At 34.1% G+C, this 14,081-nt stretch overlaps 1 protein-coding gene across 3 annotated transcripts in view; it reads left to right on the forward strand.

The window, feature by feature from the left end:
* Positions 1 to 14,081, forward strand: part of LOC145666934 (retinol dehydrogenase 11-like) — a 149,087-nt gene that overhangs the window by 88,013 nt on the left and 46,993 nt on the right. For all 3 annotated transcript variants that reach the window (XM_081734539.1, XM_081734540.1, XM_081734541.1), the window contains exon 2: positions 9,011 to 9,177. In XM_081734539.1, coding sequence (XP_081590665.1) covers positions 9,011 to 9,177 — 167 coding nt within the window. The remainder of the gene's footprint in view (positions 1 to 9,010; positions 9,178 to 14,081) is intronic.

The raw sequence follows: 14,081 nt of genomic DNA on the forward strand, positions 1-14,081 counted from the left end.
AATAATCAGCTAGCACATCCAAGTGTTAACCAAAAGGCTTGTGAATCAAGCCCAGTTGTGAGTACAAGATTAAATATTCGTAGTATATTTACTTCAAAGTATAATAATAATACACTCCTCGGCAAGCTTAAGCTAAAGAACTCCCTATAAAAGGCATCAACTATAATCTTCGCCTAAATCAATAGTCTCGGTACTGTATCCATTGTAAGTCTTAAGTCCACATAATATATAAATAGTTCTGCAACACTATCTATCATATAAATTGAATAACTTTTACCCCTACAATTATCAACAATTTCCCATTAAATTCGCTTCCAACAATGGAATACCCTCTATTCTTACTTATAGTGAACACACTTCGTAGTTAGTATCGTCAATACTCTTGGTTCAATTCTGGACCATGTATGTTTGTAATGGACAAACATCGTACATATGGAATTTTCTCGGGGTTCTCCCGTTTCCTCCTACATTCTCATTCCACCGTTTCATTCATCTTAAAAAAGGGAAAGTCACCACAAAGTGTTCTAATACAAGTTACCTTAACACGCATAATCGTAAAACGATAAACTTATAATTATTTAGTGTACAATTGTAACCTCTGGAGCGTAAAATTTTTAGATCAATTCCACATAAGACTATCAAAAATCAGATATTTCTGTAATCATGTCTTCATTCAGTAAACAAATATTCATTTCACCTACAAAAACAACAACCATCATGCAATAAACGTATATACCATTCAAACGCTGTAACAAACTTTCTAAGTAAACTCAACTATAAAGTTTCCCGTTATAAAAAAAATCTAATTTCAAAGCATAATTCAAATAAATTCAATGTAAATCAAATCCTTAATGTTAATTTCATGCATGCAAAACAGTCTAAAACCATTGTAGGTTCTAGTAAAATTAGTGCCATACGTAATAAATATAGTTTAATTAGTAAAATTCATGCTTGACTTGACAATCCCTAATCTCACCATTATTTTCAATACAAGCTGTATTAAATTAGTAATAAAATTATTAAATTCGTGTCTTATATCTTAAATGTCTATGCATTAATATTGTAAATAAAAATGCAGCATCCTAAATAAAAATAAGTATCTAATAAAACAAAAAAATGGGTATCCTTAAAATCCACCCTCCAAATATCTAAAATACAATTTCAGTTTCAACCTATATATGGAATGACTATTCTTATGCACATATAATATGAAATCTAAACAGCGCAAAATTATGTTGGCAAACAAGACTTCTACGCATTTTTCAAATTAATTGTTCGTTGCTACCGATTACATAACTATTAGGATACACACACTAAACATTAAAATCTAAATATCACAATCCTAAAGTAAACTAAAATCATATGGTCTCCGCAATTAGTAACAAAATAATAATTGCATATCAAATAATTGTAACGTGCAATTTCACAATTAAATAATAGGAGCGTGCAATAAAAACAATCGCATCTACATGTTATGTACTGTTATTTCTATATCCAATTTCATATACTAAAAACGCAATCATGTGCTTATAATAAGTTCCTGCAACATACAAAACTAACTCTCTTCCAGGCAAATATATCCTGACATAACAAAGTAGTAATTCAAAGAGCCCAAGTTCCAATTCTGCTTACTTACAATAATAATTATTTTCATAATTCTAATTCTAATAATAATAATAATAATAATAATAATAATAATAAACTCCAATTCAAGCTGTATTAACAATAACAAAAAAAGTTGTCTATAAAGAACATGGTTCTAACTTGCAAGGTGCAACAAATATCCTACAATCAAATGCTGTACCTGCAATCAGTGTCAAATAAGCCATGTTTCCGGAAAAAGGCAACATAAAAGTACCAACATACAACGTTAGCTTGTAAACATAGTTAGTTTCGGATAGTGTACGTGAAGCGCCATAACAATATCCATATTTTTATAATATATAGTTTCTCGTACTTTTTAAAAAATATTCTTCAATATATAAGTGCACAATAATTATGTTTTTCATTAAATTACAATATCAAATTTATATATTCACCCAATTAATTATTATTTTATTAAATTCAAAAATAGCCTGAATCAAATAGTCAACCGAGGTTATAAATATACCTAAAACCGAAAATACAACGGCGGTATCGCAATATTTGTTTGCTTTCAGTTCGCGCAACAAGTTCTTCTACGTCATAAAGAAAATTGTCAACACCATTGAACCACCAACCGCAACTAGGAAATAGGCAGCAGCGGAGGTGTTATCAAAGGTAAGTGAACTTTGTCTTCTTACTTAAGTTAAAGTATTAAATAAACATACATAGTGTGTCGTTATCTATAAAGGAAAATACCATTAGCGTCCATGGCTGCCGGGCGGCAAATATACAAAGCGGGCGGGTGGGAAACTCGCGACGGTAATGGCGCCAGCGCAAAGGTCACACATACGTGATAAATTAAATAAAAAACAATCAGTGCTTCTAAGCACTGTTAAAAAATAAATAAAACTTCCTATTGCTTAATAAAAAAAAAGCTTTAAAATGCGTATAAACATAAACCAGTGTTAAAAAATAAACAGGACTTTCTGTTGACTGATAAAAAATAAACAAGTCTGGTAAAAATAAACAGGGTCTTCTGAGGACTAATAAAAAATAAACAGGACTGATAAAAAATGAACAGGGCTTTCTGTGGGCTAATAAAAAATAAATAGGTGTTTCTGTGGACTGATAAAAAACGAATAGGAGTTTTTTATGGACTGCTAAAAAATGAATAGGGCTTTCTGTGGGCTGATAAAAATGAATAGGGGTTTCTAATGCCTAATAAAAAAATAAATAGGGGAAAATAAAATGAATTGTATTTATTTAATGGAAAATCAGGTAAATTATAGGTAAAATTACGTCATTATCGGGCCACAAACAGGTAAAAAGGTCCGTCTAAGCATATAAAAAGTATCGTAAGCCCGTATATACCTGTATACCTGTCCCAAGGATTAAAAAAACTTCTCCAGACATACTGGCACCTCCTGACAATTTACTGCAATACTACTGAGCACATAAAAATGAAACTAAAATTTACGGTTTTGATAATTCGAAAATGAATACAGATTCTGTAAATAATAAGTAAATGTACAATTTATGGTGTTTTTTGATGTCTTTGTCATTGCCCTTTCAGTCTTCACCCCCCCCTAAATAAATCAGGCTGGCTACGGGCCTGTAACGGAGGTTTGATAAACCAATCTCCTTAACAAGATTTCTTCCTAATTGTAGTACTTTCGCCTGACAAAAGTTGTATCCTGTTTCTTTCGTCATGAACACTCGAAAAAAAATCTAGAGCGGAGGGTGGAAAGTTGTCCATGCAAGGGATGAAAAGGAATTATATAGTTTTGTCAAGGGGAAATCCCTATCATCATTCGTCAATACAAACACTGGGAAAAACAAACGCTTTAGCCCATTTTAGTAACAATTTAAGAACATCTATGTATTCTTGAAAGAAAGAAAAAAATGCTTAGATTCTTAATTTCCTTGGTATTTGGGAAATTGCCGGATAGAGGGCCCCGAGTTCGATTCGCGGGACGGGCACTCGATCGAAAATGTGTAATAGCTTTTCAGGCTAGCCATCCTCAGTGAGGTTTTCCTGGGTTTTTCTCATTCTCACCAGGCAAATGCAGGGATGGTACCTAATATACAGGTCCCAGGCCGCTTCCTTTCTTCCTTCCTTTCCCCAGATAGTGTGGCTACCGAGGAACGTCATCCTTCCAAACACGACGGGCTAATAAATGCCGGAAGCTCAGAAATCTAAATCTTATTCCTAAATCGTCGGATACAAACGGAAATCAGTTAGGAACTTTCTAAAGCATAACTTCTGAAAAGCGAAAGAAGGAAATAAATAAATAAACAAAAAACTGTAAACTAAGAAAGCAGAAAAGGTTTTTTTAAAAAATAAATAAAAGTAGAAAGTGGGATTCGAACCAAATCCGAGAGTTGATTTTCAAACAGAAAGAACGAAGTAAACACGCACAGCTATCGAAACACACTACGGAACTCTCACTGTCAGTGTATTGATAACGAGAGAGCTCCCTAAAATACTCCTGGTTTCTTTACAATTTTCTTTGTTAAAAAAAATGTTTCTTTTTCTTTAACTAAACGAAATTTTCTGTTTGCCAAGATACTATTTCGCTCTGAAACAAACATTGGATTAAGTAGTGCAATAGGATCTGAAACACTTCAAACTGCAAACAACAAGGTTTGTTGGGAATGCTTCACTACTATTTTTCTCTTATGTTTCCCTTCTATTAATTCGAGTGCGTTGTTGCCAAACTCACTTGTTTCCTCCCACTTCCTCAATTCACAAATTCTTCCATTATTCACTTGCCTAAATCATCTCCTCCCTTAGCCTAAAGAACATAATGGTGAGAGGATTTCATTTTTTATTTTCTTTATTCGAGCAGGATTTTGTCGCCCTCGTAGTTAAATTGGATGTAATATTTACGTTTTATGCTTTATTATAACTTTCTTTATAACAATTCCATCCAATCATAATTGGCGGCTTTTGAAGTTAATTAGTCCCTCTCGTAATTGGAGCATCTGATATGGCCTTTCCACGTCTAAACAACACAATGTTCTCATTGTTTCCCGCTTTCTCGCCCTACTATTACCTAGGAAGATTGTAAAGAGAGCAGCAGAATCTGCATGGAACGGTGTATTCTCGGGGGAAACCGGGATGTTCGTGAACACTGAGGTAATCCGAACACCCAAGTTTACGCCCAAGAAAGCTTGTTACAAAACTGACGATTTTGCTGTATGTTAGCGGGAAGACCTGGAAAAGTGTAGCATAAATTTGGTGACAGTCAGTTGAATGGATTGCCAGGAAGAAGACGTTTTGTTGTTTTTGTCGATTTACTTATAACGTAATTCAACAATCTGGACAAGGTAAATTGGCTCTTATCATATCTATATTGCTACAAATAAGGCTATGTATTCCCCTACGTAAGAGCATTAGTTATTTGTAATCTTACTAGCCTGTATATGGATCACTAGGTGTTCTTGGTACTATACTAAACGCTGCTTGAGTAGTGCAGCGTTGCCAGATAGTGTCGAGTGTTTAGCGATGCCAGATAATAAAGGGAGTGATCATGGAATTCTGCTTGGATACTAAATGGAGAAATTAGTTTTCGACCCTTACCGCAATCTTGCTTCTCGAACTGCAACGCTAGAATCCAGGATTTTTTTTTAATTGTGACTACTACAGTAAACATATAAATTTGGCAACAACGTATTATGGCGTTCTGCACAAATTTCGTCTCAAAATCTATTTCCTTAAATGTAAATTAATATTTAGGTAAAATGTGAAACATAATACGAGAACGGGTCAAACAATATATCTATTTCGTAATAAGATCGTTACTTTAAAATACTATACACGTATAAATAAACATTTCATAAAAATGAGCACTTCTAGTAAGATCTAACAGCAAGTGCCATCTTGTGTGCTCATTGTAAAACGAATCAAATATTTTATTTTATTTGTTATCTTTTCGATATCAGGAGAGACAACCAAATGAATCAGTGTCTTATATTGTAGCTGAAACATTACTCTATCATAAAGTTCAATATTTATAGTATGTAACGTTTCATTGCGCAGTAGTTAAGGAAATGAGCTAAAATAAGTACTGACTTCCGGGTGGTGATCCACCTTAACAATAAAATGGTGTCTCATGGGAAAATGCCGGACAGAATTTTTGCCATTAACCCGGAGTGTTTGAGATTGCCTCATGGTGTGAAATAAATTATGAAAAAAAAATTAAATAGTTTTTTTTTATTATTGAAAAGTAAGTAATAAGTTAATGAAATTGGTTTGGTGAAGAGATCATGTCTTGGTAATAAGCGTTATAAGCTTTATTAATTAGAATAGTTTGATATATTTATTATTTTAGGCCATCAGTAACCCTATTTTAGATATCTGATCCTTCATCATAGCCTGCAATTTTTTTTCTGTGTATGATTCACAGAGTGTATTGCAAATTTATTTAGCTTAGTGGCATCCATTAGCAGTTAGCCATTTTGTTCAGCCTATTAACCGCATTTGAACATTGAACTAATAAAGAATACTGTCCTTGGAAGCAAAACATTAATGCGTATATCTGTGATTTCTATAATTCCAAATAATGTTTTCACTTTAAGAAATAATTAACTTAATGCACCGTTATTTTGTGAATTTGTTTCATAAGAGTGCATTTTGTTTAGCCTATTACCTATTAGCTTTCTTTTATAATAGTTTCAAAGATGATGAGGTCTGGTCATGTTTCTCATTAACTTGAGTTATATTTGTAATTAGAATTCTTACTAAAGATTTAAATACCAAATTACAGTATAATTTTAGTTTATTTCCCTTCTTTCGTAAAGGAAAGTTTAAAGTGAACAGTATGTTCAGGATTACCCCGACCACTGGGGAAATCCCGAATACAGGCAAATTTTTAAAACATCTCACTGATTTGTTTAAATTTTTTCTTTTGACATATATATATATATATATATATATATATATATATATATATATATAATATAGGGTGTTTCAGATAAAACGTCCAGTGCTCATAAATCCGAAACGGCTGAGAATAAAAAGATGAAACAAAAACTGAAATAGAAAAATGTCATAGGGCGCATAACATGGTGTTGTTGTGGTGACCCCCAGGGCCCTCCTTCAAGGGGGCCCAGGGGCCAACTTCAAATTTTCAAATAGGGACATGTATTGAATCATACCTCATTCAATAGTACTTGAAAAACGAAACAACTTTTGTAGGAAACAATTTTCGATTTGGGCCACTGTTTTCAAAATGGCCGCAAAAAGTGGGCCCTGTATCAGATAAAACGTCCAGTGCTTATAGGCCTAAATCAGAAACGGCTGAGAATAGAGAGATGAAACAAAAACTGAGATAGAAACGATGATAAAGCATATCAAGTGGTGTTGTTGTGGTAACGCTCAGGAAATTCCGTGAAGGGGGCCCAGATGCCAACTTCAAACTGATACAGGACTTTTTGCGGCCATTTTGAAAACGGTGCCCCAAATCGAAAATTGTTTCCTACAAAAGTTGTTTCGTATTTCAAGGACTATTGAATGAGGTATGATTCAATACATGTTCCCATTTGAAAATTTGAAGTTGGCCCCTGGGCCCCCTTGAAGGAGGGCCCTGGGGGTCACCACGACAACACCATGTGATGGGCCCTATGACATTTTCCAATCTCAGTTTTTGTTTCATCTTTTTATTCTCAGCCGTTTCGGATTTATAAGCACTGGACATTTTATCTGAAACACCCTATATTTATATATATTTGGCATTTCTAAACAACACCGACAACGTTTGGGAGGTACTTCTTGATACCAAGATAAGATGAAAAGTATAGATCAACCTGGGTGTACAAATGCCTCCTTTCGAAGTTATAGGTTGCCGAAAACATGATAAAATGATGTTTAAAGGTCCATAGCTCCAATACTTGGAACCTACCGTGAGCGAAGTCTTTACTTAGGAACTAACATGTGCGCCATCCAAGTATACATATTTCAGAATCTTAAGGTAGTCACGTAACAATTTTTATAGAAGCTCTTTGGCTACGGGCATATAATTTAAAGTACTCACCAATTATGTCTATAAAAATTGTTGGGGAAGTATCGCAGGAATATAAAACATGGATATTTAAATAGGGCACATATTAATCTCTAAGTGAAGTCCTGACCCGATTATGGTAGCTCCTATTTTGGAGCTATGGACCTTTAAAGTTCATTCTTTTAATGTTTTCGGCAGCCTATAACTCCACAAGGAAGCATTTGTGAACCTAGGTTTGTCTATACATTTTATCTTATCTTGATATCAGGAATCATCTCCCAACCGTTGTCGGTATTGTTTTGAAACACCCTATATATATATATATATATATATATATATATATATATATAAAAGAAATTCAGAAATGAGCAAAATGCTATAATTTGGTAAATAAAAAATGCAAGACTTTAGTATCTGGTTTAGTATCTCTACAATGTTCTGTTTTAGGAGATACAGGCCTGCAGTACGTACTTAGTGATACGTTCCCTGCCCACTGTTCTGCATATTTACCATCAAGAGTATTCTAATTTTACATTTAAAATAACATTTCTCCTATATTTTTAGAAAAGAAGATATTCCAACCAAAATATGCTTTGGGCGTCTCGTGTAGTTGATCACGTACTCCAACCAACTTTCACAGCTCGCATAGAACATCTCTAACATGGAATGTTCACGACACGACAAAATAACAAAATATTATGAATTAGGAAAAAAAAAAAGTCACATTTCAGCATTCAGCTGCAAAAGAAGCGTAAATATAGAAGCAATGAGCATATTGGCAAATAATGTACTAATATGCTTTTTCTTGACAATTCATAAATACGTTTCTAATCTATCATATGAGACAAGTTTCCTTTAGAATAATTTCTCTTTGCTCTTCAAATAAATGACGACTTTATCTATTGACAATTTTGGTTACTTGGCTCCAAAGGGAAGCTTTCCTTCCAAATATATTCTTATTGTTAAGATTACCGAAACGCTTTTACACCAAGTTATATTGTTTCGCAGGGAGAAACATGATTTGTACTTTTAGTAGGAGAATTTTAGATTTTATTTTGATATACTTTTTGTTTATTTTTGTTTTACGCCTGGAAGGTAAATTTCAAATGTAATAGGCTTTGAACAGCGTAATTAATTTTTTATTACGAGAAACCTATTATTTTCAAATCAGTATTCTAATTCTTACGTGACATTACCTTGAAACTTATTATTATTATTATTCTTTTTACGCACTATATCTTTCATTTGAATTTAAGATTTTCTGATTAGACATTCAAAGCAGATAAAGAATTCCCGCTTATTTTAAAAATGTTTTGTATCTATTTGCTCCCAGCATTCTATTTGCTGCTCTACTGAATTATATAAACTGCTGAAACGTTTTAAGTTTGTTTATAAACACATCTGTTGCTCTTGCTTCTTTTCAGACTGACCATGGTGCTCTGGAAACTGGTGTTTGAGGAGACAGTGCATTTTCTAATCACCCTGTGGATAGGGATTGAGGCGACATTCCAAGCCCTATGCTATAGAGTCAAATACAGGAACAACCGGAAGATGGAAGGGAAAACAGTCCTCATTACTGGAGGAGCTACAGGTCAGAGAATAATAATAATCCCTATAACACAATGGTGTTTAGCCGGTGCCGGTGGGAAAATAGCTTGTAGTGTTCATTCAGCGTCATGAGGTAATAGGGGGATTTGCCTCAATCTAGTGTATAATAATAATAATAATAATAATAATAATAATAATAATAATAATAATAAGTTAAAGGCCTAAAGTTGTTTCGTTTTCTGTTAACCATATTTAGGTCTCCACAGACTGGCCAATGTAGTGTGATCCATATAACAGATGATTCTATGGAGGTTGCTTGCTTCTATATAATTAACCTATGCATCTTTGGCGCACCGGGGTTCGATTCCTGGCGGAAGCTCATATAGCTAGGATCCCACATTAAGCTGTAGGTTCATCCCATAAAGCCTCGGTGTTGAATGGGACTCGAAACCCCAACCTAACCAACTAGCAATAATACAGTTAATGTTACCCATGTTAATATTTTGTTCTAAATATAAAGAGCTAAATACAGTGAGCGATTATTATCCAAAGCAAAGACTTACAAAGAGTAAGGGTGACTAATATGCATGCTTAACTTATGACTAAGTACTGATTGTTCTTGGCTTCAGTGTAGAAGGTCCGGGATATTTATCCCCTGGGAGCTGAGGTGGTACTAAAACAGTAAGATAATCTAAGTCACACCAAAAATCTTTTCGACTCCAAAGCCTGTGAGAGGACTCCAAATAATCGATACATTAATATTTAGCTCTATACTTGAATCCTCAGAAAATAAATATGGAAATTTTAATTAAATAACTCTATGTTCTATGTAACCCGAAGGTTCAATGCTTCATTCACAAAAACTCCCCATCGACTTCTATCCTTAGCCAACTGGATTCAGTCTCTACTTTGTATTAGTAATTCTGCGAGGTCCATCTTAATGTTGTCTTCTTATCTGCGCTTAGGTCTTCCTAATGGTAGTTTTCCGATTGGAATTCCACTTAAAAGCAGCGCCGTAACTTAGATTTTTTCTGGGGGGGGGGGAGGCAAGCATTAATACACGTATATGGGCCTCCTAGAAAAGTTCTTTTTCTAATTCTTGGTCCCCCTCTTTCCATCTTTCTCTTACTTTTTATGAGCCTCCGGAGCCTGTGGACTCTCCCACACGGCAAGGTCTGTGGCGCCATTAGTTACTCCCGTGGGCTCGTTTCATACATAATAAATTAAGGGACAATATTGACAAACCTCAAATGTCATACGAATAAATATAGAACCCATAATAGTAGATACATTTTTTTTTTACTGAAATGGGCCCACGACTTATTTTTGTTTTATTGATCTTTTTGTGCTGTTTTGTTTATGTAATATAGTGAACTTGTTTGATTATTCATTTATAATTTTGTGTTCGTACCGTATATGGAATAGGAAGATTTTGTCTTAAAATAAGTCTCCCACAAACAGCGGGAAGCTTCCCTGATGGCAGTTGCCCCTCCTACCCCCCCAAAAGTTACGGCCCTGGTTAAAACTTTGAAAGTGTTCCTACTTTCTTCCATTCTGGCTACATGGCCTGCCCACCGGAGCCTCCTAGATTTGATGACCCTAACAATGTTCGGTAATCGATCTAAACTATGTAGTTCCTCGTTATGGAGTTTCCGTCATTCTCCATTTCCATTCCTCTTGGGTCCGAATATTCGTCTCAGGATCTTATTCTCAAATACTTTGCCTCAGAGTAAACGACCATATTTTGCAACCGTACAGAACAGGCATGATTATTTTAAGCTTCAAATTCCTCGACAGAATTCGCGACAACAAGAGATTTTGAACAGAATAATAACACGGAATCCCTGCTTTTAGTCGACATTTAATTTTTTCGTGAATAGGTTTTGATCTGTTAATATTGATCCTAGATATTTGAAAGTACCCGCTTTATAAGAGTATTATTTGATATTTTAACACATCCACAATTTGCCGTATTACGATCCCGACAAACTTCCATGTATTTAGTTTTCTCTACATTTGCTTCTAAGCCCATGTCCCTGCAAGCATTTAATAAGACCTCTGCATTTCTTTCTATTGTCTTCCTATCATCCCCTTTGGGAACTTTGTGTCTTTTTAATACTTAACTAGCTGAACCTGTGCTCTCTACACAGCGCATCATTTGCATATGAGCATAAATCTCCTTATCATTCCTCACAACATATGTACATGTCCCTTTACAGACACAAAAGAAAGACGTCTTAATTTAAAAAAAAAATCGGCAAGTGGTATCATAAAGGGGGGATTTTTTCGATTATTTTTTCTCAATATATCGCACCATTTGCAAGTTTTGAGCTTACTTCCGGTTGGAGTTTCTAATTCATGTATGACCAGTGTTTTCTTTCTTCTTGCATGCAGTATGTAATAAGCAAATACATTACATATACAATTAATTATAATGTCAGTTATATAGGGTGTTCATTGGGCAAAACACTCAAAAAATAAAGATTTATCTTAAGACTCGAGAAATGGTTATCCTTCCTTTTTCACTACTATTTGGCCATGGAACAAACGCCTGAGACATATACAACACCAATATATAACATTGTAGTGTTGTAATGTATAACACATAGGATATAATGCTTTAGTTTTTTTTTTAATTTCAACGCTTCCAGCGTACCCTAAAAAAATGTAATAAAGAAATAATGGTCATGCTTTTTTTAAAAAAAATATTCAATTAGAACTGGACAATTTACGCAAAATTTCCAATCGATCAGTGAAAACGTCATCTTTCTAGAGCTTGTAGTTTCCAAGATCTCATTGTCGAAAGGATTGACCACAAACATATAAACATAGTTTAAAAAACTCGGAAGATGGAAGCACAACTCACATGCATTGATTTTAGAGAAAGCTTATTAAAATACAAAGGCTTTGAACAATAATTTTATATCATAAACTTTATGAAAAAGATATAGTTAACTAATTTAGACTTCTTAAAGTACAAATACTTAAAATGTTTGTCTCTGTTAAACGTGAAATCACACATAACCCTAAATGAAAGAGTTGAAAGCTAAAGTTATAGGTTGGAGCTCAGGCGCTTTTAATTGCTATTGTAGCATTTTAATAGATAGATAACCAACATTTTGGTGTTCGTATCGGTGGCTATTTTTATCTGTTGAAATATTTGGTTTTCAAGACTACATATTCTATTTAAGAAGTCTGTATTCATTAATCCTCGCTTAAAAAGTTTCCATTCTACTGTTCCATTTCAAACTACATACACTGGTAATATTCATGCCATCAGTTGTCTAATTTGAAATATGGATTGAAATGCAGGTGTGATCACTGATGTAATGAAATGGGGAAAATCCTTGCATCCTAATCAATCCAAGTCAAAGTAATAAAATTTTAAACTTAGGACTACCTAATTCCTAAATAGATATAGAAGGGATTGATATTCCTTCATAGTTATAGGGTATATCAAGAGTCTAACCCTGAGTTTAGATTTATCCGATATTTTCCCCTTTGACGAGTACTTTATCCATGCTTTGCGGACTTTGCACGCTTGGAGAATGTTTTCGAGCAACGTGCAGTGATTCAATGGACGTGAGCATGTACTTACAACGTTAGAGATCTTTTGAAAACGTGATAGTTTTCAGCAAATGTTACAATTTCTCAATGTGGGTTTCTGTTCTATCAGGAAAGGTTGGAGATATAATGATGGTCCCTGTAATTAGGGCTGAACATGATTCCGTTTTTGATGTTACTTGAACTGGGCATACTTTCTATGATGCTTCTCACTAGCTTCTAAAAGTATTATTATGAACTTGATGCGATGGGCATTTACAAACAATCGGTTATATGTATTAGATTGAAGTTCATGTACTCGGTAAGGAGTGTATGTACCAGACATGTATTGCTAGAGGTTTCGCTCGGTACACAATTGACCCTTTTCAAAAATATAGCGTGTACCTACCCTTACACTCTCCATTAAGGTGGATCACTACCCGGAAGTCAGTATAAGCATTAGTTCATTGCCTTAACCAACTTGTAAAGAAATGGCACATATTATAAATATTGCACTGTAAAATAGAGTTACGCGTCAGCTACAACATAAGATACTATTTCCTGTGATTATGTATTCTGTTATCTAAAAAAGTAACATATAAGAGGAAAATTTGATGAGTTTTAAGATGAGTACGCAAGATGGCGCTTGCTGTTAGATTTTGCTACTCCTGTGCTCAATTTTATGAAATGTTTACTTACAAGCATAAATTATTTTATAAGTAGCTGTCTCATTACGGAATATGGATATTATATGACCATTTTTCGTGTTATGTTTTACATTCTATACAAATATAATTCTATGTTTACGGAAATAGTTTTAGCGGCTGAATCTCATGCTTGCGCAGGACGCCATAATGCTTCGTTGCCAAATTTGCATGTCTACTGTTGCAGTCACAGTAGTAGGGTAATTCCTTGTTAGCGTTTCAAGTACAGAGGTGGAACCTGTGAATTGTGACAAAACTATTATAAATAATTAGAGATGCAAAAAAGCCGGCTTTTTTGAATCGATAGTTTTTTTCACATAAAAAGCCGGCTTTTTTTGGAAAAAAACCGAGAATTTTGGAAATTTTGGCTTTTTTCATTTTCATGATTTTTCTATCCAAATAGCTTTCTTATAGTATATTCTGTAGTTAGATAAGATTTCCACGACCTGAATGCCATATTTAGCTCTGTAATTCACCATCAAGATGGATGGAGCATATATTTTACGAATTAAACCTAACATGAAGAATGTAGTATTTGAGGGCAATTTTACAGGTTATTTAACTTTATTTTAACTTTTGAGTTATCGACATTTTTTTCCTTCTCTAGATCATTTTAGTTTGTCATCCGTGTTTCATTTCTAAGAGCTTAGTACTCCAGCTTCTAGCACGAAAGTTAAACTTACGTTTTTCTATATATCCG

The sequence above is a fragment of the Thermobia domestica genome, chromosome 12, assembly GCF_964235325.1.
Source record: "Thermobia domestica chromosome 12, izTheDome1.hap1.1, whole genome shotgun sequence".
Taxonomy (NCBI): Eukaryota; Metazoa; Arthropoda; class Insecta; order Zygentoma; family Lepismatidae; genus Thermobia; species Thermobia domestica.